The 27716-nt window shown below is 40.6% G+C and overlaps 2 protein-coding genes across 3 annotated transcripts in view; both read right to left on the reverse strand.

Moving 5' to 3' along the window:
• The window catches only part of mgat4a (alpha-1,3-mannosyl-glycoprotein 4-beta-N-acetylglucosaminyltransferase A), a 36912-nt gene extending 14115 nt beyond the window's left edge, over positions 1 to 22797 (reverse strand). The window contains exons 1-4 of one of the 2 annotated variants that reach the window (XM_067603905.1): positions 22478 to 22797; positions 21826 to 22222; positions 6108 to 6275; positions 4593 to 4733 (exon numbers count right to left, since the gene is read on the reverse strand). In XM_067603905.1, coding sequence (XP_067460006.1) covers positions 4593 to 4733; positions 6108 to 6275; positions 21826 to 21919 — 403 coding nt within the window. In that variant the 5' untranslated portion in view covers positions 21920 to 22222; positions 22478 to 22797. Of the gene's footprint in view, positions 1 to 4592; positions 4734 to 6107; positions 6276 to 21825 lie in introns of both variants that reach the window. The other variant, XM_067603904.1, reaches the window with a different exon arrangement.
• A 1203-nt stretch (positions 22798 to 24000) lies between these two features.
• On the reverse strand, positions 24001 to 27040 carry creg2 (cellular repressor of E1A-stimulated genes 2). Its single transcript, XM_067603907.1, has 4 exons — positions 26531 to 27040; positions 25098 to 25267; positions 24406 to 24519; positions 24001 to 24289 (listed from the first exon to the last, which is right to left on the reverse strand). Exons 1-4 carry the CDS (start codon positions 26945 to 26947, stop codon positions 24148 to 24150), a joined length of 843 nt encoding a protein of 280 aa, XP_067460008.1. The 5' UTR covers positions 26948 to 27040; the 3' UTR covers positions 24001 to 24147.
• Positions 27041 to 27716: the final 676 nt, after the last annotated feature.

Genomic DNA, 27716 nt, shown 5'->3' on the forward strand with positions numbered 1-27716 from the left:
GTGTCCTGCTTTCCTCGTCATCCAGCTGAAAAAGTTACGTGCATATTTGATTTGACTTTCTGGAAAGTATACGTCACACCAGAAAGCTCTTCAGCCGCAAATTTCAAATAACTTAAAAAGGCTGAGTAGATAGAATTGAGTAATTTTACAGCACAGGAGGCTCCACCATCACCCTAATACACCCCAAAACTCATTTTTCCTGTTTTCCACAATACCAGTTTATGGGTTTTCTTTTTTTCTTTTTTTTTTTAAATGAGACTAATAATTCATGTGCAGGTCTGGAAAATTTCAGAAATTATGTATTATGTATTAGTTCATATTCATACGGAAGCAGAAAAATTGCACTGAGATTTAAGGAGAACAAAAGTTTTTATGAGATTTTGAATTTAAAAATGTATGAATGTACTGTGAGGTCCAAAAGTCTGAGACCACTAGTCAAGATACTTCTATTTTGCATTTGCTTCGAATGTAAAACTTTTTTTTTTCATTACAAATGATAATATCAGCTTAACAATTTAAGTGAAAAGTTGAATTGTTGAAAAATGTACATGTATTTCAGAATATCTTTATCAGAATATCTCTAGTGTTTGGTATGTCCCCATTTTGCTTGAATGACAGCATCCACTCGAGCTGGCATGGACTCCACAAGTTTGTGCAAAACCTAATGACCCCTGTTATCCCAGCATGATTTGACAATGCTCCGAAAAGCTTCTTGTGATGCCACAGCATGCTTGGCTTTCTCAGGCTTCAAGTGCCCCCATAAATGTTCAATGGGGTTAAGGTCAGGTGACTATGGAGGAAAAGTCCATAACAGTCAGGACTCCTTGATCTTCTTTGGTCTTCAAGTAGTTCTTGCAAAGCTTTGAGGTGTGTTTGGGGTCATTATCCTGCTGCAGTATGAATCCTTCTCCACAAAGAAGCAAACTAGAGGGTACGGCATGTTTTTAAAGAATGGAGTGATACTTCTCTTTCATCGGGGTGGAGTCAATTCAGTGCAGGTGTCCAACTCCAGAGTAGGCAAAACAGCCCCAGATTTGAATATTCCCATCACCATGTTTCACTGTGGGTTTGATACATTGTGGTATCATTCTCTCTCCTGTTCATCTCATTACATACACCCTTCTGTTGCTGCCATAAATATATAACTTGGATTCATCGGTAAATAGGACTTTTTTCCAGTCATCCACTGTGAGATGCTGGTATTTCTTAGCCCACTCCAAGCGTTTGGCCTTGTTTCCCCCCCTGAGAAGTGGTTTAGAAACTGCTACTCGTCCTCCGAGACCACTACAACACAGCCTTCTTTTGACAGTACTTTTGCTGATTGGAGTCTTGTGTTCTTTATTCAGCAAATACTGTATCTGTGATGAAATTGCTTTTCTATCTCTTCAGAGAACTAGGCTTGATGTATTGATCTTTTGATGGTGTGGTCACTTTTGGTCTGCCTGATCGTGCTTTGGATACAACTGATCAAGTTTCTGCACAGCGTTTCAGAGTTCCATGCGCTGCACCACGCAGAGCAGGTGCTGCCGTGCAAAGCTCAGCAGGTTTGACATGCGTTGCTGCATGCAGCTTTAAAATATGAGCATGTCCTATTTTCTGTCTTCAGTGTTTCATTGCAGCAATGCAGCTTGCAAATCAGCACACACTGGAACAAGAGAGGGTTGTTTTGGGGAAATTTAAGGGAAATCAGTGATGATTAAAAGCTTTGGCTTGTGTTTGGTGATGCATTTCTTCCGAAAATGTCTGCGCATAGGGTGAGGTTGATATACAAGGTTCCAGCACAGGTCAGCCATGTTTTGGGAAACAGGTTAATCACCGGTCCTTAGTGTATAATGGGAGTAAGAGAATGAGTGTGCATTTGTGAGAGAGAGATAATGTTAAGAACCTTCAAAGTTTCCACTTAAAGTAATTAGTTTCAGATTGGATGTTGTTGATTAAATTCTGTTGATTTTTCAACTGAGATCACAACTTCTGTCATTCAAACGGACTCAGTAATCAGCAAAATCAGTGGTTTCTATGACATGATGAGCCCTCTGCCAAAAAGTGTTTAATCACACACACAAATAAAAAGCAGTGTTCAGCAAGAAAGCTGATACATTTTCACTTCCGCTCGAAACAATCATGCTGACCAGCTCAACAAAACTCTGCACTTTGTCACCTTATCATTCAGACAGGAAGTCTCTGTCCTTCCTCCATGAGCAATTAGAAGGTGGCACATTGCATCTTCTGTGTTTTCTTTTTTCTTTCTTCAGTGCAGTAGCCACAGCAGTACACATTCCTCCACAGACCCCATGTTTGTTTACTATTGTGGTCATGGAAATGCTCTGATTAGGTTTAAGCATCCTATATTGCCTCCTTGAGGGCTGAAATTGATCACCTCCACCAGTGTGAAGGAGTGCACACCATGCGTTTGCACTGGCTGGGCCAAGCGTTGCCATTTGCGTACTTGCATGAAGCATGTTTTTGGCCTTACTGGTTAGTCAAGATTCCTGCAAGGAGAGTGGTAGGATCTGGAGGGGACTGCATAAACCCTCGCATGTGTTAGCCCCTCCCAGTGAGGTTCTTTGCACTAAGGAGAAAAGATGCAGCTGGCACCATTTGTAGCAGAGCAACACATGATTGTCTACACTTTCCTCAGGCCAACAGAAACGCAGTGACAAAGACTGCAACACAAGGAGAATTCCAAATTGGGGAGGAAAAGGGGGAAAATTAGACCTTCTACGGCAGCTTGTGGCAGAATGAATGCTAGTGTAGTGCTTGGCAACAAAGTAGCGACTGTGTAAAAGGGCAAGAGTTAGCAAACTGCTGAGTGGCTAAAGGCCATATATGTGTTTGGAACTAGGAATGCTGCATTACAATAATACTGTTGTTAAATTCTGTCTAAAAGGGGCCTCAGTCAAGCCTTACTCCATCCATTTCAGTCTCAGTCAGGACTGTTTCTTCCCATAATCCTTATTCAATTTAAAGAGGGAGGATGTCCTAATTTTCACAGCTAAAAATATCCCAATGTCAGATATGCTTAGACCAGCAGAGAAATGAGTAGAGAAGTTAAAAAAAATTAAGACACAGAGTTAGGCAATAAGTGAAGAAAAAGCGAACATTAACAGCCCTGTTGGGGCACTGAGGCTAAAGCTGCCAGTGGTTAATCAAGTATATTACAGGGTATGCACAAGTAATGCAGGGGCCAAAATTCCCTGCGGCAGCCATGTGTCTCCATGACCCACCACCACAGAGACCCACTATCAATTCCCAGTGAACACAAACGGCAGTTTGAGGGTGGGAAGCAAGTGAGAAATCAAGTCCCACCCAGTGATAACAAGAGAGTATTCAACAACAAACTCTGCATTATCAGTGCCTTGACATTCTTTATAGGATTTCCAAGAGAAAGCCAAAAAGAGTCTTAAAAGCTTGTCCGCAGGTAACAGATACCTGCCCACCTGTCATACAACCAGATAGACTGGCAATGACTGAGAGATGGCAGCGATAGACCTTGTATTTTTTCTTGCTTCCTGTGAGAATACCTTGTACTCATTGATCACTGGCCTTTGAAGAGATCAAACAAGCCACAGGCTGGAGACAAGAAACTCCTACTTGTTCCCAACCTGTCCCTCCCTCCTTTCCTCTAACTTGTCTAGGGCCTCTATTTTTCCCCCATAGCCATTGTCATTAGGAATGTGGAAACACAATTTGAGCTTTTCAGCCCCTAAACTCACTTCCCTTTGCGCCCCCTACTCACTCCACCTATCACACTCGCAATGCTAGATAAGTAATCCTCTTAAAGAGAACTTGATATAGCAGAGGTCACGTGCTTGAGGAGAGAATGAAAAAAAAAAAAAAGAAATTACAAATAAATATGGGGTTGCTGAAAGTATGTAATAAGGAGCGGGATAATCTATGTGAACGAGGAGGCTAATGACAGGTGTTCAGTTCCTCTGTGAGCTTTTTAAAAAAATTGGTTTTATAGCATCTTTACTGTGATAGAGTGTGAGCTCTCGTGGAATGAACCAGAACACAAAACACATACAGATGTTACAATTCTGAATTTATTGAGGCCTACAGCTATACATTTTGTGATCATTTGCTCAGTGTATGTCCCTAGAGTAAACTTTCTTTAATATAGCTCTTTTAAAAAAGGAACAATGTGCTTTACAGCTTCATTAAAAGAGGGGAAAAGCCACAATAGAAACGCATTTGAACACACCAAGTGCAAGAACATAGTAGGATAGAGATTTGAAAGCAGGAGAAGGAAATCCCTGTTCGATGAATGTAAGAGGAAGGATACATTGTTTGTAAAGTAAATAAGAAATTATACATAGACTACAATAACTCAAACAGTCGTCAGAAAGATCTTACTGCACCACTCAGTCCAGAGGGGGATATGTGTTATGAACTAGTCACCAACTGAAAACATGTTGAGACATGATTCTCTCCCTGGTGTAATGAGGCTCTCTTGAGGTTTTACTAGGTGTTTATGTAGGACTAGTATGCATATTCTGGAGAAAGAGCCTCATACAGTGAATCAGTTAGTTCATTATACTGAATTTGCAGCGTGTGCCTGTCTGTGTCTGTGTTTATGTGTGTAAGCTGCTCACCTCCTGTGCGGCCAAGACCAACTTGCACGGCAGGATGCAGGCTGCCCTCATTGTTGAGAAGGTGAGGCAGGTGGTGGTAGATATTTGGCACCTGGAGAGGTTTCCTATTTGCAAGCTCCTTCAGCAGTTTCTGTGTCTCATCTAAACACAGGCACAGAGGAGCAAGTCGAGTTAAATCTTTTACTCATTTTCATAAAATGATGACTGGAGTGAAATTATACTGACTTTAAAAAAAAAACCTGTCAACATCAAAGTGGTCCGATAGAACAGTGATGCTATGATGATTTAATAAATATAATGAACTATATACTGTCTTACCCACAGTAGTAAATAAATGTTCTTTCCTAGAATATGAGTACTCATTCGCTGGAGGACTGTGTTCATGCTTGTGTACAAATTCATTCATACTGTATTTCCCTTATGCAGGGCTCTTGATGCACTGCAGGTCCACTGCAGCCAATATTAAGTAATAATTGAGTTTTCATTTTCCATTTGTGTGCGCATGACTTATGAATCACAATCTAAAAATGTTTGATAATGCATAATAACTGCCAGAATGAAAATTAAAACATCACTCTGACAGATTATTTTCAGTTTAATAATGAAACTAAATAGGAAATGGACAGAAAACGTGCAACCAGAGCTGAAAAACTAAATTGCCAACTATACTTTAAAGATCCCCTCCAGATCTGCTAAAAATACTCTGCTTTGAATAATAATTTGTGTCTGTTTTTTCACAAAAAAGTTCAATTACCTGGTTAGAAATTCTTAAAATAACATCTACTCCTACCTCATTGAAAAATCAAGAATATGCAAGTACGTTTTATTTCAAAAGTGTAACTGCTGGACACAAGAAGTCTCCTACTTAAATGTGATCATGTGTCATTCTCAGTGTTTGCTCACTGGAAGCTTCAAGTTTCCACATAACACTTGCATAAGTTGTGTACTGGAGCTTGATTGACTCCCAAACTAGTTGTGATGTAATAAATCATGTGCTTATGTACACACCTTAAACTCTGATTTTTGGGAAACACAGAGGAATTTCACCCTTCTGGTAATGTATGTGAAAACAACCTTCTAGTGTCAATTCATTATTCTGCAGAGTGAAGCTCAAACATTCAAGTGAAGTAACAATGATGTGTTTTATTTTTGAATGGAGGGGGACTTTGAAATTAAAAATTGAATTATCTGCTGTGCTAAACAGTGAAATGGTCCTATGATCGGGAATGATTCAGCCAACTGGATTCTGTAACCCACCCAATGGTTTTGAGAGCTGGTTTTGAAAGATTTATCATAAGAAGCCTCCGAAAATCCTGCCACTGTGAGAACGACTGTTCAAAAATCCTGTTTCATTTCATTAGAAACTATCTGGCTCTTAAAGGTACTTTATAAAGATCTATACTTAGTTACTTTTAGAAGCACAGCAAGTTTTTTATTTGAACCTATACAACAGCTGCTTGACAGTGTTTACGCTCAGATGGGATCAATCAGTCTTTGTTTGTTTGTATCAGTTACCTGAGAAGTTTGTGAGGGCATCTTTGCTGCTGTTAGTCTCAGCGATGGCACGTCTGAACTGCTCGAGAATGTTGTTGAGCTCAGACGAGCGCTGCAGCGTCCTGTGCTCTGCCACACGAAGGCGCTCTTTCAAGGCATGGAACTCCCGCTGGTATGCTATCAGCTTCTCTACAAGAGAAAAAACGCAAGCAGGAAATGAGGGTGTGTAAGCAGTTAACAGCATTCTCTACATATATTTACAGTAAATTAATTAATGATAATGATAATAATGGTCTAATGCAAATGCAACCATTCACTCTAGGGAGAAGCACAAAAGGCAAAACATGCTGTCAAACTTGTGCAACCAGTGCACGGATGCAACACTAATGAAAAGCTAATGCTCGTAAGGATGGGAAGTAGTAAAGTTTATCATTGGGGGTTGGGTCTAACATAATCTGATATGATATGACGTTTATATTTCCTATCAGTTGACCTCTAAGCAGCAGCTTATGTTTCACTATAGTGCCGCGTTAAGACGACAAGCTGACTAAGCCTGAAGACTTAATATTTAAAAAAGCTCACAGATGCACCAGTAGTAAAACCGTACAGTAGAAAGCAACTAAACCTTCAACAGAAATCACTCCAAGAGCACTCTTCCACCCACGGAAGCACAGAGCACTTAATTTGTTGTTTTGGATTTGGATCTACATTAAAATACTAGTAATGACAGACATTTATGCTTTACATGAACCAGTTTTGTCTCATTCAACAAGTACAGTAGTTCATGAGAAGACAGCAAAAATCTTCCTGTATCCAGATCCACACCAAAAAATAAAAAATGTCTTATGGCCTACAGTAAGTATCCCTACTAAGGGATCAAATTTGCTTTATGCTGCACTTTAACTAGAAACACCAGAGGGAAACTTTGATAAGACAGTGTAGTAGTGGTGTTGACAGAACATGACCGCTATTATGGGAGCACAAGGTTACAGGCATTCACATATGCACGGGCTGCACAGCAAAGACTAAGGTTTACCAGAGCAGTTTGGAGCAAGGTGCATTGAGTCTCTAGAGCACTTATAGACAAGTAAAGGGAGCAAAACTATTTTTTTTCAATTTCCCCAACCAGGATTTCCCAGATTGATGAGGGATTTACAGCACTTGTCACAAACCTGTCTTTCAAATCTCTGGATTACTGTGGTAACAAATGATATTGTCGGCGATAATATAGCACTCAGGAGAAGCAATTTACTCACAGCGTGTTTTTACTGAAACGTACTTTAGGCTTAAAGGCGGTTTACTGTAAAGCTCTGAGGAAACTTGTCCCTGGTGAACTCCTTATCAGGAAACAGAAATGTTGCGGTTGGTGTAGGGAAGTACTGGCCGTTAGATTCTATGAAAGTAGCTGTGGTTTGTATTGTTGGATCATAGATGCAGTAAATAAGTCTTAAACATGGTCTTAATGTAGTCTTACTGCTTATTTTACTTAACTTGTAGTTGTTGTGTTTAATTCTCTGTGTTGCATTTCTTTTCCAGTATACTATACATTACATACATTCTATTTTAATAAGTGATTTAAAGACAAGAAAACGTGTGGCATGTTGTGACTTGCCTAAAAAGCAAGTCTTTGTATCAGCATTAGCAGCACGGCTCTGATGTAGTTCAAAAACTTTTGAGGTCAAAGGGAGAATACAAAGAACATTCAGGTGTGTTCGGTGGGTTTGTGGGTTTGGCAGGTCTCTGATCTTCCTCTGCTGGTAGATTTATTGTGCCCTTTTGGAAAGCTCTTCAATAAAACAATGAAACCCAGACTCCCTTTATCTTCCCCTCTCCAGCAGTCTCTCTGACTGAGCTATTGTCCATTCACTCTGCCGCAGATTCTCTTTCTGGACAGAACCATGTTGTTCTTCGTGAATGTTGATCTCTAAGAAACACAGACAGACGCTGTCATTTGGCCCGAACCTCATAAAAAGGGCAGCTTCAGACTAAAACAGACTTTCATCTTCACTGCAGTCCTTCGATTGAAAGACACAAGCCCGTTGAGATGAAACCACACCTGTAATCCCACTGTGCAAAGAAGCAACACACAAGACACGTCACAGGAACAGAAACAAGTAGATCAGATTTATATTTAGCTATGTTTTTAACCACATGCAGATGCATTCGGAGGTGAGACTGTAGGCTGCACTTTTCTAGTAATACCGCACACTCTCATAAAGAAGGAGCTCTTAAGTTACCTAAGAAAGTGTGTTAATGTTGGGATGTGTTTACACTAGTCTCTTGACAGAACGGTTCAATGTCACTTTAGATGTACTTTCATTCTTGTTAGAGAGCTCACATAAAAAAAAAAACATTGAACACAGAACCATTTTCTTTACACATCAAGTGGTGCCACTATCAATAGTGATGGTAATAGGTTGAATGGGAAAAGCCATCTAGTGGTATACAGCCACTAGATGAGTGAGTACACAAAATACATTAAACAATTAGATCTACCTGAGGTCCAGAGTAAATCTATGCAATCTCATTATTCTTCTCTGCTCTCTATTACCAGAAGGAGTGGGGGGAAGGGCTAAAGTGGCTTTGCTCTGCCTCTGAGCTCACAGTCTTTCCTTCCTTCTGTTTGTGCAACCTCTTTTCTTAATACCGTCTCATCCATTCCTCATTGTGTCCTTCTCTGCTCCCTCCTCTCTCCCAGTTTCCAAAGATCCAGTGCTACCCCTCTTGTGATACACTGCCTTGATGTGTCATCCTTGATTCCTCTGCTGAATTTATTTTATTTATTAATGAGAAATGTGGGAGGAAAGGGGAGTCTAATGTATAATCGAAACTCGACAACTATGTTTAAAAAACGATCTCAAGGCATCACACTCTGGACAAAAAGACATATATCCCTTGTAAAAACTTTCTTTCTGCAAATTTGAAGTTAATTCTAATCTACCAAACGTTCACTTTTGGTTAGGGATGCTCCGATTGATTAAATCGCTTTATTAGTGGTCCTTCACTGAGGAAAATGAATAAACATCATTTAATATACACAGCAGCAGGCATGTCATTTATTGCATTGCAGTCTGTCAACTCAGTGGATGATGTGGCTTTTATCCAAGTTCTATCACTATATGGATAAAACAAAAATGAGATGATCTGTGTTGGTTTAATACACTTTATAAAATCAAAACCACGTCTCTTTCCTACTTAGCAATTATGCCACAAATTGATAGCAAAACTGACAGTGCTGCACTGTGCGACCAAATTTTGGGCTGGACTCAGTATCTCCAGCAATGAGGATGAACATAGATGAGACAGGAAGCTTGCATATGATGACTGTGGGCTCTATTTTCATAGAGGTGCAACGAGCAGCGCGAGCAGCACTCCCAGATGTTGACCTTGAAACTCACTTTGCCTGTTTGTGTGGTATATTCTGGTGACCAGCACGGAGCGCATGGTGCATAGGTCAGAGGAGAGGTGATTTTATCAACAAGAGCAAAGTAAATACTTGCTGCAAACGTGCCACAATAACAGATTGATGCTTGAAATATAAATAAGTTATTTAAAGTAAACACACTCCACCCAAAATCGGCACAGAAAAAAAACGTTTCATGTGGTTAAAGCAGGAAAGTCGGTTAATCAGTCTGCATCTTCAAACGAACGTGGCAGATTCTTGTCATTGTGATTGTGTGGTTAAAATAAGGCCCTGTATCTGTTTTAAGTTAATGTTAAGTCTGCAGATCTCTCTCAAGACATTACAGCAGGCTTGTATTAGTAATTATATATTAGTAATGGTATCCTGTAGGCTTTACTATAACTTCCTGTAAACACGCAAATACGTCAGCAGAAGATTTTTCCCAGTAAGAGAAACATTACATCTGTAATAGCATTTAAATAACAGAAGACGTCAGAGAGAGAGAGCTGACAGACGGAGTGAGCTGGCTTGGCCATACAGATCTTACAACTACATTCTTCTTAACTTCATGGCAGACAAGGATGATCTCATTTCTGAGAAATATTTCACAGAAACCCAACCCTGAATTTACCAGAATATTAAGAGTTTCATTCTGTTGAAACTCTGAACTAATCACCTCATCGAAAAGCCCTCACTGTGATCTTGTCCTTGACCTCATTCTCCCTTGCTGATGCATGCTGCTGACTGCGGGTTCGTGAGTGCTGATGAAGGATTTGTGTGGTTTTTTTGAATGAGTGAGAGATTTGCAGTACATACAATCATATGCAGATGTCCTTGTTAAAGCATATTTTCACTATTGCAGCACATTTTTTTCTTTCAAATGCACAACCGCCCTTTGGACAATGAATTACAAATCATGTCTGACCGATAAATCTATACATCATGAATATGTTTTACAAAGAGCAGTGCTGACAAAGCTGTTTGTTAGCTTAACTGTTGAAAACTGGTCTGCTACTTTCAAAACATTTAGTTTCAAGATGAAAATAAATATAGAAAGAATAGTTTTGGCCTCAATTTCTATAAAATACAGAGGCCAGCAGAAGCACCTGGCCTTTACTGGAAGCAGGCGTATATTGAAGAGAGGCCTTTATTTCTAAATCCCTCTGTTTGATTAGTATATTTGCTCATATTTTAGTACACAGCCTCCTTGTTTTCTGATCTGCCTCTGTTTGCACTGTTAAATTTTTGTTACATTACAAGTAATCCACTTCCTCTGACGTGCAGCACAATCATTTTAGCGCTTGAGTTCCAACCCAGAACATTTTGGCAGCGCACCACTTAGCTGTAGCATGCGGGTGGAATGCTCATGGATGTATGCTCGCCGGCTTAGGCAAGTTACCCTGGTTACCCTGGTTACCCATGCTCATGTAGTGTCACTGCTAGACTTATAGGTCAGTCTAAACGCTTCACTCATAGAGACTGAGGACAATCTCCCTGGTTTCATTGTTAAAACTTGGTGGAAACAAATAGAGTTTTAAAAAAAAAAAACCTGCATTGCAGAACTAATCGAAAATCTTTAAGGACGGCCCTTCATATTGGGGTGACATATAGTTCACTACAGAGGGGAATGAAGGGGTAGCATTATTTCCGGTAATGCGTGTCTTTGACAAAATGTATGGGGCGTAGGTTTGTTAGCAGTCGTTCTCGCCGCTCACTATATAGGCTACCACAAAAGAAATGTTGAGTGCCTTGCCTCGATCGAAAACTGGATATCAGAGGAAGTGATTTTTATTCCTGGAATAGTGAATCAAAGTGTGAAATACTTGGGTCTAAATGCTAAGAATGATAGGACAGAGAGGGTGAATTAAATCATCAAATCATCTGTGGTTTCCAAAGTGTTAGTTCAGGCTTTTATGAAATACACCTTAAAGCTGTGCAAGAATGATCTGGTGAATAATAACTTTACATGATAACTATGGATTCTGCCTGCTTCAGTTTCCAAAAATTTGGCAAAAATTAGATAAAAGTGCCAAAGCAAAGAATCCAACAACTGCAACATCTCTGAGAATTGCAGAAGAGCCAGTACGTGCTGTAACTGTTAATCAAAGGCGTTGCATTTGTGAGACTTGTAGAAAGTAGTAATAAGATTAATCCAACATTTATAGATATTTCTTTTTTTTTTTTTTTTTTTAAATTGATGCTAGTATTTTCTTTGTATATAGCCCTATGCATTTTTATTTTCTATTTACAAAAACATATGCAAAGTTTAGTGTTCAGCCAAAATGATTACCCTTAATGCACATTAACTCAAGTTCTTAGGTCATTCTCCTTGAGCTGTGCACTCTATTTAACAGAGAATCAGGCACTTTGCCAGAAGTCCCATTTGTCAGAATACTTTTTATCCTAATTTTGATCTCAGCAGACTGTCTCTGTATACTGACAGAAAACCAATTTACCTCAAAAGCACTTCCGCTTTTATTCCCATTATACTGTAACATAAGCAACCTTAACAGACTGTTAATGGTCCTTTAACTTGTTTGGTTGGCTGAAAATGTGCCATGTCATTTAGCCGTTTCTTATGGACACACAGCTACAGATTCCACCTGCTACACATATGAATAAGATGCACATTCATGTAAAACATGTGCTCATTCATTATGCATGTATGAAAACCCTCCAGTGGTGCACCTGCTAGCCATGTGGTTCCACACTGCAGCTGCTATGTGCAACACAAAGCATTTAAACAGTCCGTTATCACTTAAGTAGGCCAGATGGTGCAAAACATGAACTTGAGATTAATAGGAGAAAAACAGGAATGGTAATAACATGTCGGTTTTGCACCCATTCAGGGAGCAGATCTAATAGTTCACAGATGCTCCAACATAAATATGACATGATTAATGGACTTGTACGGACACACATACAACTCAGAAGTTTCTTTTTCACCACAATCATATGTGGAACCCTGTACTATGGCATTCATGTCAGCTGGACAGAAAAGATCCAACCAACGTGTCACCTTTAAGTGATACAAGTAAACATTCCTAGTTAAAAACTCCTGCAGCACCTACTTCACACAGGAAAAACAGGCACACTGACAGAGAGTAGTAGTATTGATTTTTGGTGGTATTTTCCTGAAGGGAAGTGCCAGCAAATCCATGTGTAGGCAGGTGATACTCCCTGGACAGTTCCTTGTATTTTGCATGAGAGAAAAATCACACCTTTATCCTACTGTGTCCTTTTTCTTGCAACCAACAACAAAAACATTTCACTTCACAAATAAGTGAAACGGGTGTGGGGTCAAAAAGTAAAGTATTACCAGTAAAGCCTGACTAATATTTGCCCTGTTGGCAACTTTCCAACCCAGATTCTTAATTTTGCTTCCTCACCATGAGTTCACTGTTTCTCCTGACCTCCTCCCACTCTTCTTCCTCTACTGTGCTCTAAGTCATGATGAGCCCCTGCAGCTTGCTGTGTCTCTTTGTGGCAGGGCAAGCTGACAGCACTGAGCTGAGAGCAAGACCCTGCTCCGCTTACTTCCACTCTGGCTCCACTTGGCCATCACTCTATTTTGGAAATTGCCCTTTCAGGGATGTCACCAATCCATACTTTAATGAGAGCTCTGAGTCTACTACAAAAGCTATTTTTAGAGCTGTAACGATTGGCCGATTTACAAATGAGCTGATCTACAGAAAATGACCAGCAACTCTTTTTGAATAATCATCTAATCAATCCAAGTAATTCAATTTTCATGCAAAAATATCAAACATTTGCTGGTTCAAGCTTCTTAAATGTGAGGTTTTGATAGTTTTCCTTGTCATATGATGATATATGATAATATATGATAGTAAACTGAAGTTTTGCAATCTTGGTCAGAAAAAATAACAAATTTAAAAAATGTCATCTTGGGCACTTCATTCAATTCTGTAATTTTATAGACAAAACAAATATTCAAATCAAAATATTTTACACATTTTTGCGTGTAGCACAAACTGTTTTCTTTCATATTTTACCTAAAATTCATACATTTCAATTCAACTGATAGTAACTGAAAGTCGGTTTGGTACTTGAAATGGACAGTTTTAGTGCTGTTTGGTTTCAGAGGTTAATTTTTTTCTTTTTCTTTTTAAATGTGTACAGTACCATGCATAACAACATGAAAAAACAATGTCCACACACACACATCCTAGTTTATACAGAAAGCTCATGCCACAGATTCATCAACAAGCAGTCTTTCTTCCCTGACATGGAGGAGAAATTGTGTAATGTCTGGGAATTCTGCCCAGAAGCAGAGAAGGAACATGGATGAATGGATGAATGAATGAACGAATGAATGAATAGCAGTGTGGGCTACAGGATGTGAGCAGAAGCATGAGGAGGGAATCAACAACTTGTTAACATGCACAAAACATTCCAGCTTTTGCCCTTATTCTGAAAATGACAATATTCCTACTAAGCTGTTTACATCTATCTACTAAAGCATGAATGTCTGTCTGTGTGTCCTTCGTGAATCTCTTGAACCGTTCATCAGATTGACTCCACACTTGACGGGTGCATTGCTGGGGCAAAAGGGGAGTGCCATGTTGAATTTGGTGCGATTTGGACATGGGGCACAATAAATATTAATAAATTCAAACTTTGACTAAACAAGCAATCAGCCACTCCGCTCTGCAGCGGTGGGGCGGGGCTTCTGGGCTCTACAACTGCATGTCAAAATCAGAGCTTTACACCCTGCCATGAGAGAGAGGAGGAAACAGCATCTCTCTTCATTTGATAACATCAAAAGTTAGTCTTTGTTGTAGGTTTCCTGATTCATTTTAAAAAAGACAAGGGAAACAGAGAGAGAGAGAGGGGGCGAGCATGCTGAGAGCACAAGCGAGCGTCAGAGAGACAGTGGTGGAAAGTTTTCTCTTAGAGAGAAAGCTGATTGTTCTGAGAGATGCTGATTGTGCAGTGGTTACACGTTCTAAAGAACAAATAAACAACCATCAAACATTCAACAGGTGATTAACTGTGGAGATAGACGCTCTTTTTGGTGCGATCTTGACACGTGACACATTTAATATGAATAAATTTTAAATAAACAAGCGAACGGCAAGTTGCTCAGCTCCGTGTCTAAGAGCAACGGAGACTGTTTGATATAAACCCCGTCACATCACAGCGGGGTGGGGCTTCTGGGCTCTGACTCGATTTTATACTTGGCGGGTGTGAAGTTGTTTGGACATGTGACACGTTTAATAAACTTTGAATAAACAAGTGAACAGCGAGCTGCTCAGCTCTGTGTTTGAGTGCAGCAGGGACTGTTTGATACAAACACTGTCACATCAGAGCAGGGCGGGGCTTCTGGGACAAAGGCACGCACCCCGCTCAATTAAACTGCCCAAGAGAGAAGAACAAGTATACGCAGGAGAAAAAAACTGAGGCGCAGGCGGTAAAACTAGCCAATAGGAGCACAGATACATTTAAATGACAGCAGAATCAACCAATGGAAGGCCATAAATTGCTTCCACGGTTCAACCTCAGTTTAGTCGCACTGGTGAAGTTTCTGCCTGGATTAAAACCATTTAATTTATTAAATCCTTATCGTTTTAATTGATACGTTTGCCAGTTGATACATATACATGTGGTTCTCTTGAAATAATAAGCAATCTGTCCATTCCAAACAGGCATGTTTTGAATAGGCATTGCACTAGTGGCCAATAAAAATGAATATTCCACAAATATTCCTGTTTACTTGCAGAGGGGTTTTCAGGGTTCTCTCTGCTCCAGTGGGAATGGGAATCATATGATCTCCGCGGGCGGTGAAGTAAACCAGCAAGGTGAAAAACATTAGTGAGCTGCTGCCTGATATTTATAAGTGATATTGAAATGACTGATATTATAAATTCATAATTACAGGCACATCCAATACCTAGGTTGTCCCATGATGTTTACTACGCTGCATCACACCGAGTCGTCACTGTCAGTCAGGATAATAACAACCAATCCATTCCGTCTCCGTCATGAAGAAGGCGCGCTCTGTTTTTCCAGCCCACTCTGAACAGCCCTCCACTCTCCTGTCATTCCTCTCCTCTGTCTGCCTTCCTGCTCCAGCATATGTCATTCTGCCTGCACAAGGGTGCGTTACACAACCAGCCCGTCATGCATCTCTATCCCAGCCTTGTAAATCGTTGGCTAGTTGGTTTGTTTACCACGCACAGAGCTGACCGTAAACAGGCAGGAGGCTGTGTGTCGCAAACTGCGGTAAAAACCCCAACTGAGAAAGAATGCTCCTAAAACCCAAATAATATTGGCCTATCTCACATGGCTTGATCGGAAAATGCTATATTCAGTTATTAGTCACAAACAGATGAAGATGCTGGTTCCTGTTTATGACTGGGCTGGGCTGGGTGAAAGGGAGGTGAACATGCGCGTGACTAAGCATGATACAAATCTCAGCCCACTTCCGGCTCTTCTCATCCTCTTCTCATCCTCTCTCTTGTAAGATTTGGCCTTTCTCTGCTCTCTTCCTCCTTCCAGGCCACTTAGGATTTGTCTGGCAGACTTCTCACATTGTCTCTCACGTTGGAGACAATCTAAATATATACACTCACGTACAACCAGACAACCCTCCCTCCATTCACTGCGATCACTTGGGCTGTTTATGGCCCATTGTGTTTGGCCTGATGTGATGACGGAAGAAAACCAAGCCTTGAAACATTGAGGAAGGGGAACGGAAGGTTCAAGGAAGGCAAGGAGGAAATTACATTTGCAAAGAGGAAGAGTGTTTTGTGCCTGGTAACTATCAGCAAATCTGCTGAAAACATAATAACTTCAGAGATGTCTTTATATATATTTATGTATGATATGATATGTGATAATCATATCACAAGTAAAACTATGTGCAACATATCAATTCTTAAAGAACTTAACTAAAACTTGTAATTGGATTCTTGGAACAAAGCTTGTTTCTCCTTTAATAGGAGAAAAAACATACAATCCACTATAATATCTATTCTACATTATGGAGTAGGGCTGAACGATTTTGACAAAATATCAAATTGCGATCATTTTGACTGATATTGCAATTGCAATATGATTTGCGATTATTAGATTGAATTATCATTTTTACATTATTCTCATTTCCATTGAAAACATATTAAAATGATCATGGTGTGATTTCTGAGGGGATGTTTTCTTAAGTCTGTAGAATATGATGTGTAGGCCAGAACGACAATATTTAAAATGGTATTTTGACACGCATTTTGCCTTTAACAAATATCGTGCCTCCTGCGATTTGAAAATTGCAGTAATCATATCGGCGTTTTCATTTATAATGCCTTACTGTGGTGGCAAGACACTGAGCATTCTTTGTCAGGTTCAAAGTGAACAACCATAACACCAGATAACATGACAGGTTTGCTTTAAAAAAGTATGTCATATCACCTTTGAACTGGGAAAAACTGGTTTCCCTTACTATGCACTTTACTGCCGGAATGAAAAACAAACTGAAGTAAAGACACTATTCCTCTGAAGGATTCTGAAGTTCTTCTTACTGATATTTTAATAATATTTTTGTATGTTTTAACTAGTATGTGTGTGCATGTGATAACTGCTTTGTGTGGCTGACACGTCTTGTTGTGCTGTTCTATGTATGTAATTTGTTCTCAAGTCATCAGGTGCCAACACTGCAAAACAAAAACAAAGGTTAGGAAATGCATTTAGAGCACCAAAGCATTGAAAAATACTGGTACTTGTTACTAGTGTATCCAAAACATATCACAAAAGGAAGTTTCTCATGGAATTTTTGTCCCCACCCCTACCTCAGGGCCTAACATTATAATTCATATTTACCTTGATAGTCAGTTACTGATGTCTACTTGAGATACAGCCAGAGATACCAGATAGGAGTCTCTCACTAGGGAATGGGTCAGACTCTGACAGGGAAGTACACATTCTAGAGAGTCATTCAACATGGAGTGTTTGTACAGCTGACTGGCACAGCTCTCATTCACAGCAGTCAAGTGACCAGAAACAAGACAAGCTGTCGGAAGCAAAGGCTTAAGCAAAAAATAAAAATAAAAAACTTTGCCCAAGATTACCTCTCCAGCCCACTATCCCCAAAACAAACACAAACTGTGTCTTTAGCCTACAAGAATGGAACCTTACAACACAGTCACAATCCTAAATACAACCATGTTCTCCGTATGCAACAGTTTGAACAGATTTTGAAATTTCTCATTTTCACAATGACTCAATGTCTGAGAACAAGTACACATTAAAACACCCATGCTGGGCAGCTTTGAGGAGAAACCATTTATACCATTTTTAGAGCCAGGGAGCCAGTGCAAAAAAGTACAAGAATAAAGTGATGTTGTTGATGCAGGTAAAGCCCATTCTTGACGGCAGTACACTGATGGGAGTTTAACGTACCTTAGGATTAAAGTTACAGGAAACTTGATTTAGAATTGCGTTTCTTCCATGTCTATCATATCAGAGCACTTAGCATTACAGAAAACATTTAAAAAGATTGAAGTGCAGATGCAACAAAAGGTATGGGTGTTTCAATTAAATGCAAATAAAATTCCAACAACAGAGACCAGTCTTTACCAGTCCAAATGTACAAGTTTCACCTGGAATATGCCTTCACTTTTCAAGACTTCACAGTTAGGAAGTGAACGGTCAGTCAGGAAATCACCATCTGCTTACCCAACCGATCACATCAAAGGCAACGCCCAGGTGAAAGCATATTCCAATGGTATTTGGACCAAGCCCCCAGAAGTGCGCCAGGCTTGAAGCCAATTTGACATAGTAGCCAAACAGTGGAATTACAACTTCTGGGTCCACCTTGGGCCCAAAAAGCATTTTTCCAGCACACAGTCATGGGAAAAGGAGCAGATATAAAACATTGGATACATTTTTTGAGCATCAGAACCCATTCGGACCGACAACAATTACTTTATCCCCATTCAAGTTAGCAGAGGGCTAAACCGGAAGTTAGCCAGAAACTGAGCAATTTTCCTAGGAATGAACAGAGCTCCACCTCTGACGCTGTAACCAGTTCTCTTTATACATCCATGATTTGGACCTGCTAGGGTTAGCCAACAACATAGAAGCAAGACACTTATCTAAGTGACAACACATAAACAGCATGCAAATGTGTTGTGTATTTGCCTGAGTTTTTTGTGGCGTGTTATCCTCGCTACGCTTCTACAGGCGCTCAGAGGCCTTATTCACTGAAGTCAAATTGACAGATATGTAAATGAATGGCGGCGGAATATTCCTGGTGTTGTTCATGCTGGCTGACTGTCACGCTGTCATGGCTCAATGGGACACTTGAACAGTACAGAGTCATCGTCAATGTTATCAGTAACACCTGTGCTTTTCTAACTGCTTGCTGTAAAAATGGCCTGATAACCATCCTTTGTTGGTTGTTGGCTGGACCAACGACGGACCAGCCCTATAACCACAGTTGTCCATGAGTGACTGAGTGACTGATGAAGTTATACCACTGGTCGGCTGGCCAAGTGTTTGAGTTTCCTCATTAGCCGAGATGATTCAAGCAGTGAACAACAGCGCGACACAGAGTGACTGTGTTTCTGCTCCAAGCTCTGATGCTCTCAGCTCCGGTCTTACATGCAACAAAGTCAGCTAAACTCCTGTTTAAACAGACGCGTACCAGCATCTCTGCATCTCCTTCTCTAATGTCCAGTGTGATCGACTCTCCAGCTGGCAGCGCTGGCAGCAGCCGGCAGGAGAGACACTCCGCGGTGCATTTGCATTTTGTAACTTAACTAATACCAGAACGCAAGCTTTTTATTTAATATTTTATGTCATGTATCTGTTATATCAGTTTAGTGTGGGACGGCTGCTCTGGAGGTGCGGGTGATTTGACTGTAACTGCTGTAACTGGGCAGAGATAAGCCTCCTGAATTTGTACCCAAAATGCTGACAAAACTTTCATTTACAATTTCCAGTGCAGCCTCCATGATCATCAACAGGAAAAGAGGCAGAAAAAAAGACCATAGAGGGAGAACATACGGTTAAAGCACCACAAATAACAATCACTCTGACAAAATACTCAATACAGAGTGAAAAACTAGAGACATCCTCAGAGTGAAACAGATGAAAGAGCAGGGGGAGTTAACAGATAATTAGTAGGGCTGTAGTCAACCAAAGAAAATCTTGGTCGACTGAAATCGTACATAATCTTCAACTAATCGATTAGTCGCGGGTGGGTTGGGGGGGTTGATGTGACGGGACAGAGTGCACAGTGAACTCACATTTCTCCGTTTTGCCTTTAGGCTACTGTACATTTACTGCCAGACTGAAAACTTACCGCTAACCTTTTCCTCTGCTTCGCTCGCATTCACCATCACTTTCCTGCCACTCTTTCCCAGTCGCTACACAAACATACTAAGCACTGCCCTATTCCTCAACGGAGTTACGCTACCGATATTTAGCGTTATTTTTGGCATTAAAAAAATATCTTTTTGTCTGGCAGGGGTTTGTTGATATTATTACACGAGAAACGCTGATTCAGTAGACATTCAGTACGTTCAGTTAACACTCAGTAAACCCAGCAGTCTCTATTAGGTTGGGCGAGTTCAAAATGTGATTTGTTAGTCTGTCCCTCCCGCCGCAGGAAATAATGGATTAATCCTGGAAAGTTATTGATGTAGCACTTCTCTCCTTATGAATGTAACACAGAGATTATTCGACCAATGAGAATTTAGTCGGACGAGAGCATATCGACCAACTAATCGACCAGTCGACCAGGAGACTACAGCCCTAATAATTAGAATAGTTATAATTAGAATTAAAATAAGTTCTCTTTCAAATCAAACATCCCAAGATATGAGTGAAAAGTACTGTTCTTCCTCTGCATTTATAACTTTTTTTTTGACTCAAATGTTGCTTGACCATGTCATGTGATATGCTACTTCAGTACACTTTACCAGCAAATATTACTAGGACCACTACAGAAAATTGCAGATAAACTTTTAATATCCAAGAATTCACATTATAGACACTACCACTGACTATCCCAGTAGCAAACTGGCCACAATTTCACACACTGACCATACACAGTCCAGCCATATACTAGGTTTTGACCTAGTCTCATTTAGTATATGAAGACAAAGGCATTTTCTAAATCCTGAAATTTAAGTATCTCAGGCCAAACTGCATGTCAAACGCACATATTCTCTCACATGTTTCTCATTGATGATAAGTGGCAGCAGCAAAAGCATTTCACAACATATTTTACATTTGCTCATATGCCAATCTTCTCAAATGTAGGGACAACTGTGAGGTGCAGATAAAAGGGTACAGATGCTAATGATACATTGACACTAAGAACCAGTGTACCATGTTTGTCATTTGTGAGAATAATCAGAGTCTGATTGCAGTATTCTTGTTCTGATTACAGATCTATTGCTTTGTATCAACAGGTGCAGCAGACAGAACAAAGGCCATCATCATCATCACTTGACCTTTGCTTATCACATACACACTTTCATTAAGCCACAGACCTGTCTCTGCCACCTTTAGTGGTGACCCTGACTGGACTACATGTACAGGAGAACTATTTCATCAAGCTGATAAGCATCACTGTAATCTCAATATGAAGCCTTGGCTTGGAATTTATCTAAATACTGCAATTATTTACACTCTCCTGATAACAAGTTACTAAGGTCCACAAACCTTCCAACATAGACTACGCTAACCCTAGCCAAGTACGCACCCAGCCCTTGCATACTGCTGAAACACAGGAATACTTGTGTAAAAAGGCTGAGCCCAGACAAGGAATGCAAAAATATGGTTAATGTTAAGATGAAAGACCTCTATGTTCCTGCAGGAGGGGGGATGGCACTGGATGGTGTGATCATCATAAAGTGTTGCCTGGCGCTTTAAACTGTCGGGGACATACTAAATTATCTCTAACTGATTGAGGGTGGATGGAAACAGAACAGCCTGGCAATGAGCAACGATCTGTGAGGAGAGATGAGAACTGACTACATAGCTGCCATACTGTCGAGCTGTGAAAACGCATACATCAGTGGCAATGGTGACAATTAAAAACAATTCCAATTTTAAAATGCCACTAATTACAGCAGGTACCCCTAAGTATTATGTACATATCACCACGACCATGTAGGGAATTAGACGTTCCCTGTTAATACCGATGTGCTAAATAGTAACCCAATGGGTCTGAGGTGAACGGCAACACCTGCTGTCCTACGACATGCTGCTGCTGGACCCACGTCAGCTCCATGTCTGCTAGTTTGGGAACCAGGCCTTACCACACACCTTATATTTGTGTGGTGGTCGTGATGACCAAAGTGCTCAGCTTACCTTTGCCATTCTGCCACGCTGTGTACCAGGACAGGCTGAGGAAAGACGTGAAGAAAATAATCGCAGTGGCCACAGTTCCATTTCTGAGCCTCATCTCATTTCAGCGATGCCGCTCCTCGGTTGAGTGTCGGGGACCCCGGAGCTGCCGCTGCCTCCCTCCCTCCTTCTCTCTCTCTCTCTCTCTCTCTGTGCCTGCCTTCAGGGTGTTGGGACGTGCGTAGGCGCAGGCATATGGGGGCGTCAAACGGTAAAAGCGCTCCAGTTTACACGGCCGGAGGAGGGGAGAGCTCGGAGGTGCCCCTCGGTCTCGGTGCGTCTTTTCTTCCCGTTATTCGGAGGGCTGTAACTGGCTCCTCCTGAACCGTCCTACAGCGATCAGTCACGAGTCGACCGCCTTCTGTGACGAGACAGTTTACATGGTCGGTTAAGAAAGAACAAGCTAGCTGCCGATACAATCCATTTTAATTTTACAGCCTACAAGTTACAAGTAGGAGGCATTTCCAGTGTGTGACGGTTGATCCTCTGGGATAGGCTGCTCGGTCTCTGACGGACAGGCTACGCCTTAAATCACGTTGATTCCGCTTCAACTGGCAACAGATGAGTACAGAAAAAACCAGACAGCGTGCTGTTAACAACCATCACATGAGCCTACCTCTTCACTGTAGCCAGAAAGTTCTACTTGTCATGTTAGCCAGCTGGCTGCGACACAATATGTTATGTTAGCCAGTTAGCTGCCAGGCTAACATTAAATTGAAACTCTGCCGCAGATTACCAAAACATAAAAAAACAGAGAGACTGGACTCTCTTTTGCTGTTTTTCGCCGAGTGGTTACACACTCTGAGGCTGTCCACTTCAGTTATTAAACGACTTGCTGGCTACAATATACTTTCAAATTTTTAACATGGAACCGTTATCGCCAGAAAGCCGTTTCGAAAACTAAGCAGGCGGCTTCCACCTGTCAGTTGAGCTCGTGTGTACGAGCGGCTCTTCCGGTGACAGCTTTCAAAATAAAGCAGTTATGTGTTTACTGCAGTATACAGTTCAAAACATCAACGAATTCTTTCCATTTAAATCAATTGCAACGTCACTTGCGTAAAGATTTAAATGTGACATTTAGGACGTTAGTTAGTTAATTTTTTTAGCAGAAGTTACAGTTGTAATTTAACTGAACCAGAGGCGTCTAGCGCAGTGTTTTTCAATCCTGGTCCTGGGGCACCTCTGCCCTGTTTGTTTTAGATGTTTCCCTGCTCCAACACACCTGATTCAAATGAATGGGTCGTTATCAGGCTTCTTAGCTTTTTTCTGTGGCTCAAGTGTGACAAAGACCAACTTTTGTTCTCCACCCTGCGATAACCACTGCTTGTTCAACAAATAGAAAGCCCGCCATCTAGTGGCCATGTAGTGCATGTCTGCTCCTTCACACTCCCTAATATACCAAGAACACTGGCCCAGCCATTTATAAAGCATCAAGAAATAGCCATTTAATATAGTAGTAGTCTATTTCGTAGCTAGAGATTACAATCATGTCACAATCTTCATCAACAGATGGAGCATGCAAGTTTAAGTTCTTAAAGTGCTCAGAAAAAATGGAAATTTGAACAACTAAAATTCAGTCTGCTAGTGAAGGTAATGGGATATGATTGAAAGCTCCAGAACAGCTACTATATTGAGGTGAGATTGTTTTGTCAACCATACAGTCTAGCTAATAAAAACTGATTTCAAATCAGTTGCCCCAGGTACTAGATTTTTTAACCACACTTAACTGGGGCTCTATAACTTTGATCAACTTTATCTTCACTGACATTTTTGTCTCAAAATGAAAAACCAGAGCTGAGTGCTGACATCACAGAATCCCTTTGAAGGTTTCAAATACTAACACAAGTAATTAATGATTTATTTAAAAGTATGCACAATAATTGTGCATGCTAACATTCATTTATTTTTCAAACAGTACACATTGTAATGCAAACCCATAAAATACTTTGTTCAAAAAGAATACATTAAATGACACAGAATTTTCTATGCCATGTGATTTCTGTGACCATCAAATTTAACAAGCTTATAGACTTTAAATACATTCACACACCAAAAACAGGAAAATGCTTAGTTGATCTTGTGTGACAGGCCCACTTGTGTGGCAAAAGAGAAAAAGTTGATGTGAAGGATAATCACTGATTAAAATAGCAATAGTTGAAAAAGTTTTTTTAATTTCCTTTGCACGTTGCTGCTTTGGGAATTCTCTCCCCATATATACAGTGACGTCTGTGGTGTAGACAGCTGAGATGATCTATAGGCTGACGTGATGCAGGGGTTGGGATATTCTCAGAAGGGCGTAGCTTTGAAGTAGTCCTCCAGCGGAATGAGTGATGTGCCTCCGATCCAGTCCTGCAGCCAGACCTGGATCAACTCCAGCTTCATGAAGAACCACTTGTGTCCAACTGGCCACTTTGCCATCACAGGATGTCTACAATAACAAGAGCAACAATTTGAGATTCTGCACCAAATATTGTTCTCTCTCATTTTCAGGGTGGAAGGGAAGCCAGCATGCATTCACACACTATGCTCCATACACTAAGCTACCTTGAGAACATTGCCTCCTTTGCGAACATGAGCTCCTCCGGGGCCACCTCCACCATCTTGCCTGTTAATGTGAGTCGAGCACATCTTGGATCCTCTGGATCATACACCATTTGCCTTGAGACACATAAGACCATGTTACTATTGTAACACACACACACACATTAAGGGTCTATCTTTTTTGAGCATCTCAGTAACTTCCCCCATGGCCACAGAACTCTAGAGGCCCCAAAAGCTCCAGGCTTACTGTGTGGTTCAGGCTAATTAAACAGAAAATATCTGCTGACATACTAAGGGAATTGACATAGGTCCTGCTTTATTACCTAATCTTGTGGCCTTAGTTTTAAGACCTTGAATATTTCAGTTTTATGCTTGAATGTTTCATATTTTCTCAGTTAATTTGCATTTAATCAAATGACCACACAGCAAACTTCAGGCCAGATGATATTATTTAACATAGAAATACTGTACAAATTATACAGAGTGTGGGAGGAACAGGGGATTAATGTGGCCCAGCAGCTAATTTTTACCCGGGGGAAGATTAATCTGTCAACTATAGACAAAGGGAAGCCTCTGGGTTTACCTCAGGCGGATTCGCACCAAGCCAAGGATGTAGTTAATTATTTGTAGTTAATTACTGTTGCAGATTAATCTGTCATTGAATTTTGTGGAGTCCATTAAAAGTTGAGGTTTACCTGCAGAATTCTCCCTCAGCCTCTGAGAATGTGAGAGAAGCGTAGGGATTGCTTTTCAGATCCGCCACAGTGTTGTCCATTGGAGTCACATAAAAGTAGATAACTCCAGTGCTGTTGTCCAGCGTTCCATCACTGATTGAGAAGATGTTCCCAAAGGGGAGACCTTTGATCTGAAAAAAAGTTGGATGTTACCAGACGCATCTTTTTACAGAGTAAATTCAATCATGTTGATTCCTGTCTATTTCAGTGGCAATAATCAACTTTAAATTATCACTGAGGTAACAGAGGTCATATTCTCAGTATTCTGTGGGGAGAATATGGACCTGAGGCACAGTTTACAAGTTACACATAGTAAATATGATTTAAAAAAGGTGGTTACCAATATCTTTTAGAATGTGTACTTAAATTTGACATTTTTTAGGGTCAAGTATTCATGTTACTTCTGTGGTTCAGTTTAATCAACATCTGAAAACACTGATAATAATCACACTGAGGTCTAGAGCTGCAACAAGTGATTATTTTTAGTAATGATTTAATCAACTACATATTAGCTTGATTCATCAATTTGTCTGTAAAATGTCAGAAAATTGATAAATGTTGCCAATGTTTTTTTTTCGCTCCAAAACTCAAGATGTTCAGTTTACTATAATAGTACAGTAGACAGCTGTAGTCAGGATTTTAGAAACATGGAGGTGATGAATCCCTACAACACACCTCTCACCACTGTCAAAATGTTTAAATGTTCTAAATATTTAGAAATCATTTGACTTCTGAACTAATTCTCAAACAAGGTTGCTAAAAACAAATTCACAAATAAATTTGGCCCCAGTGTCCTCATTTGAAGAAAACTGAACCAGTGAGTGGGCATTTTTTGCTTGAATATGACTTAAATGATGAATTCATTATCAAAATTGGCAATACATTTTCAACTAATTGATTAATTGCACAGTTTCAGCTATACCAAGGTCCTCTTTATTTTGAGAATACTTTAAAGTCCCCCTCCAGTCAAAAATATGCACCTCTTCTTGTTCCTTTAGTTGGAGGTTTGAGCTTCACTGTGCAGGATGATGTATGTGCAGAGTTTGATACTAGAAGCTGTTTTCATATTTGTTTGCTGAAGCCAATTGAGGGCCATTACACAACTTACACAAGTGTGATGTGGAAACTTGAAGCTTACAGTGCACATACACTGGGAATGGACTTTTTTGGTTGAAAAAGCATGCCAGGCACAATTTACTATTCCACCAAATGATTTTATATAACTCCTAAAACATGTTTGGAAGCTTTTTTCTTGGCTAGTCCTGTTTTAAACATGCTATTGAAACCACTGTGCTCACACAGTGGTCATGTCCCAAATCAGAGAAAACATATATTCTTCCTACAAATATCTTGTCTTTATATGAATGAGGACCACTCCCCCCTGTGTGTGTTACCTTGTCCTGAGTGGAAATGGTGGCCAGATATCCCCAGTCACTGTAGTGAGCTATATATCTGGCAGTCCTGGCGGTCTCCTGGTGCGGAGGAGGACTGCCGCTAGCGGACTTCTTCACTTTCTCCAGCCGATATGAAAACAGGCGAGAGGAAAGCTGCGCCACATCGTCGCTTTCGGGCTTGACTAGTTCTCCAGGAGTCTCCACGCTGTCTCCGAGGACATTGGAGGACGGATACGCCTGCTTCCACAGCCCGGCACTGTCCACCAGCAACGCCGGGGCCACCTCCTCCGACAGGTCCGCGTCCTCCACCACATCGTTGGAGGAGACGACCCAGGACACCGAGCTCCTCAGGGTGTAGGTTTGACAGAGGCACAGGATGTTGGCAAATACTGCCAGGGGAAAGTAATGTGGCCTCATTGAGCTGGGAGAATGGCCGCCTTCATACACTCACTCCCTTGTTTACAAACTCACGTGTATGCGCTTTTATAACGCTGGAAGATTGTGCAATAGAGAGCCGGCCTACAGCGACCCCTACTGAGGTGCCAGGGGAATTGATTTTATAACAGGCTTTTTCAGGGTGACAGAAAACCCTGCTGTTAACAGCTGACTAACCAGATACAGAGATAAACCCGTAATTGATTACAAAAGTCTTGCAAAAACAGCTGTTTGTGCATCGATTCAGTTGTTTGGTAGGTTTTTAACAGTGGTGGAAAGCATATGTACATTTGTTTAATTTAGAAGAAATTAGCTCCAGGTGGAATTCATTGCCAGTGCATATTGTTCAAGAAATAATTCAATTCAATTCGATTTTATTTATATAGCGCCAAATCACAACAAAAAGTCATCTCAGTGCACTTTTCACATAGAGCAGGTCTAGACTGTACTCTTTAATTTACAGAGACCCAACAATTCCCCCATGAGCAAGCACTTGGCGACAGCTGTAAGGAAAAAAAACAAGAAAGTACTAAAGATTGGACCAAAATTATGTTAAGACAGTATCTCCAAATATTTCAGGAACCAAAACTGCTGTGTGTGTGTGTGTGTGTGTGTGTGTGTGTGTGTGTGTGTGTGTGTGTGTGTGTGTGTGTGTGTGTGTGTAAACTAAATGGTGTAAGAAATAAAATGTAAACCTGGGCAAAAGTAGAAATCACCTACATGCAGTGAATGAGTCATGTATTTCCATACC

This window comes from Thunnus thynnus, chromosome 11 (assembly GCF_963924715.1).
Source record: "Thunnus thynnus chromosome 11, fThuThy2.1, whole genome shotgun sequence".
NCBI classification, from domain to species: domain Eukaryota; kingdom Metazoa; phylum Chordata; class Actinopteri; order Scombriformes; family Scombridae; genus Thunnus; species Thunnus thynnus.

Coding starts and splice junctions, on each gene's coding strand:
- creg2 (XM_067603907.1), bottom strand. CDS start 26,947: ATGAGGCCACATTACTTTCCCCTGGCAGTATTTGCCAACATCCTGTGC. Junction 24,520..25,097: donor GCTGAGGGAGAATTCTGCAG/GTAAACCTCAAC, acceptor ATGTGTCTCAAG/GCAAATGGTGTATGATCCAG. Junction 24,290..24,405: donor AAGGAGGCAATGTTCTCAAG/GTAGCTTAGTGT, acceptor TTGTTATTGTAG/ACATCCTGTGATGGCAAAGT.